At 50.9% G+C, this 2,672-nt stretch overlaps 1 protein-coding gene across 1 annotated transcript; it reads left to right on the forward strand.

Moving 5' to 3' along the window:
• The first annotated feature begins 2,285 nt into the window (after positions 1–2,285).
• LOC145956194 (uncharacterized) lies at positions 2,286–2,672 on the forward strand. The gene has a single exon (XM_083071760.1). The coding sequence runs from the start codon at positions 2,286–2,288 to the stop codon at positions 2,670–2,672; it is 387 nt and encodes a 128-aa protein (XP_082927886.1).

Raw genomic sequence — 2,672 nt, forward strand, 5'->3', positions numbered from 1 at the left:
TGATGTACCCACCTGATGAAGCACACACCTCCTTCATCACCGACCACGCCAACTACTGCTATCGGGTGATGCCCTTTGGCCTCAAGAATGCCGGGGCAACCTACCAACGGCTGATGGACAAGGTCTTCCATCAACAAATCGGGAGAAACATGGAGGTTTACGTCGACGATATGATAGTCAAAACCACCTCGGCGACAGATCATGCTGCCGACCTCGCCGAAGTATTCGCCCAGGTCAGGAAGCATAACATGCGCCTCAACCCAGAAAAATGTGTATTCGGGGTCCAGGGAGGTAAGTTCCTCGGCTTCATGATCACCAGCAGAGGAATCGAAGCCAACCCCGAGAAGTGCAAAGCCATTATCCAAATGCAAAGCCCATAAACGACGAAAGAGGTCCAACGCCTAGCTGAACAGTTAGTCTCCCTATCCCGCTTCATTCCCAAACTCGCGGAAAAGGCAGGACCAATCTTCACTCTCCTAAAAAAGCCAAAGGACTTCCTATGGACAAACCAGTGCGAAGAAGCTTTCCAAAGCTTCAAAACTTTCCTCACAACTCCACCAATCCTACAAAGGCCAGAGCGCAACACCGACCTCCTCCTCTACCTGGCCGTAGCAGAAAATGCCATGAGCGCAGTCATCGTACAAGAGCACCAAAAGGTACAAACACCCATCTATTTCATCAGTCGAGTCCTCCAAGACGCGGAGAAGAGATATCAGATGATCAAAAAGCTAGCATTAGCACTTGTCACCGCGGCCTGACGCCTCCGACCCTACTTCTAGAGCCACCAAGTGGTGGTCAAAACTGATTATCCCATCAAGCAAATTCTGCGAAAACTCGAGCTCGCCGGGCGTATGATCGCTTGGCAGTGGAACTATCCGAGTTCGGCATCCAATACGAAAGTCGCGGACACCTGAAGGCCCAACGCTTAGCCGACTTCGTAGTCAAGCTCACGCCAACTGCTGCCGGGGAGCCCCAGGCATGGACCCTGCATGTCGACGGGTCCTCTAACTCTAAAGGAGGCGGCGCAGGCATCATTCTGGAAGGACCAAACCAAGTGACCTTGGAGCAATCCCTTAAATTCGGCTTCAAGGCGACCAATAACCAAGTAGAGTACGAGACACTCCTCGTAGGGCTAAGGCTAGCCTGCGACGTCGGAGCTCGAAGAGTAAATTGTAACAGTGACTCGAAACTCATGGTGGAGCAACTCAACGGGACATACCAAGCAAAAGACACCCTGCTGCAACGGTACTTTCACACCGCGTCCCACCAAATCTCGTCCTTCGACGAATTTACCATCAAGCACGTTCCACGAGAGCAAAATGCCCGAGCTGACCTCCTATCGAAGCTTGCCAGCACCAAAAGGCACGGGCAACACCGAACCATTATCCAAGAAACTCTACACTCGCCCAAACGTCAGTAACAACGAAGACCCAGGCTGGATGACAGACATCTGGGGCTATTTGAGGGAAAGAACCCTGCCTGAAGATAAAAACGAAGCCTGGAGGATAAGGATGAGATCGGCCAAGTTCGTCATCATCGAAAATGAACTTTTCAAGTGTGGCATCTCATCTCCACTGCTTAAATGCCTGACTACATCTCAGGCAGCCTATGTAATCAGGGAAATCCACCAGGGGATATGCGGCATGCACTCCGGGGCACGTTCCATGGCAGCCAGAGTACTCCGAGCTGGATACTACTGGCCCACTTTGAAGTCAGATTGCCAAAACCACATCCAAAAATGCAAAGAGTGCCAACAATTCGGCAATGCACACCGACAACCGCCCGAAACTCTCCACCACATGATGATAGCATGGCCCTTCTCCCAGTGGGGAATGGACATCCTCAGACCATTCCCCCCTGCAAAAGGCCAACTAAAATTCCTCCTAGTAGCAATCGACTACTTCACCAAATGGATTGAAGCATGCCCGCTCGCCAAAATCACCACCGAGAATGTGCGGAAATTCACCTGGAAGAACATCATTTGCAGGTTCAGAATTTCTCAAGCCTTAGTTACCGATAATGGTCGGCAATTCATAGCACAAGAATTCAAGAATTTCCTCCATGAGCTCAAGATCAAGCATCTTGTGACCTCAGTGGAGCACCCCCAGACTAACGGCCAAGCCGAAGCTGCCAACAAGGTCATACTCTGGGAGCTCAAAAAATGATTAGGAAACACCAAAGGACAGTGGCCAGACCAACTCCCCAGCATCCTCTGGGCGTACCACTGCACCCCTCAATCAATCACACAAGAGACACCTTACAGGCTGACCTACGGAACCAACGCAATGATCCCAGTAGAGGTCTGCGAAACATCCCATAGACGCCAAGCCTTCAACAGCAAACAGAATGCCCAAGAACTGGCAGCCGATCTCGATATAGTGGACGAGCTTAGAGACGTAGCTCAAATCCATAAGAAAGCCTGCAAGATCTGCGCCTCCCGAAGATACAACACCCGAGTAAAACCTCGCTCCTTCCAGGTAGGTGATTTGGTATGGCGACTATTAGGCGAAGCAAGAAAAGACACGTTAGATGGGAAACTCGCACCCACTTGGGGTGGCCCTTTCCGAGTCACAGAAGACTTGGAAAATGGAGCATACAGGCTGGAAGAACTCAACGGGAAACCTATACCGCGGACTTGGAATGCTATGCATCTCAAGTTTGACTTCAGCTAA

This window comes from Cajanus cajan, chromosome 3 (assembly GCF_000230855.2).
Source record: "Cajanus cajan strain Asha chromosome 3, NIPB_CcT2T_4, whole genome shotgun sequence".
NCBI classification, from domain to species: Eukaryota; Viridiplantae; Streptophyta; class Magnoliopsida; order Fabales; family Fabaceae; genus Cajanus; species Cajanus cajan.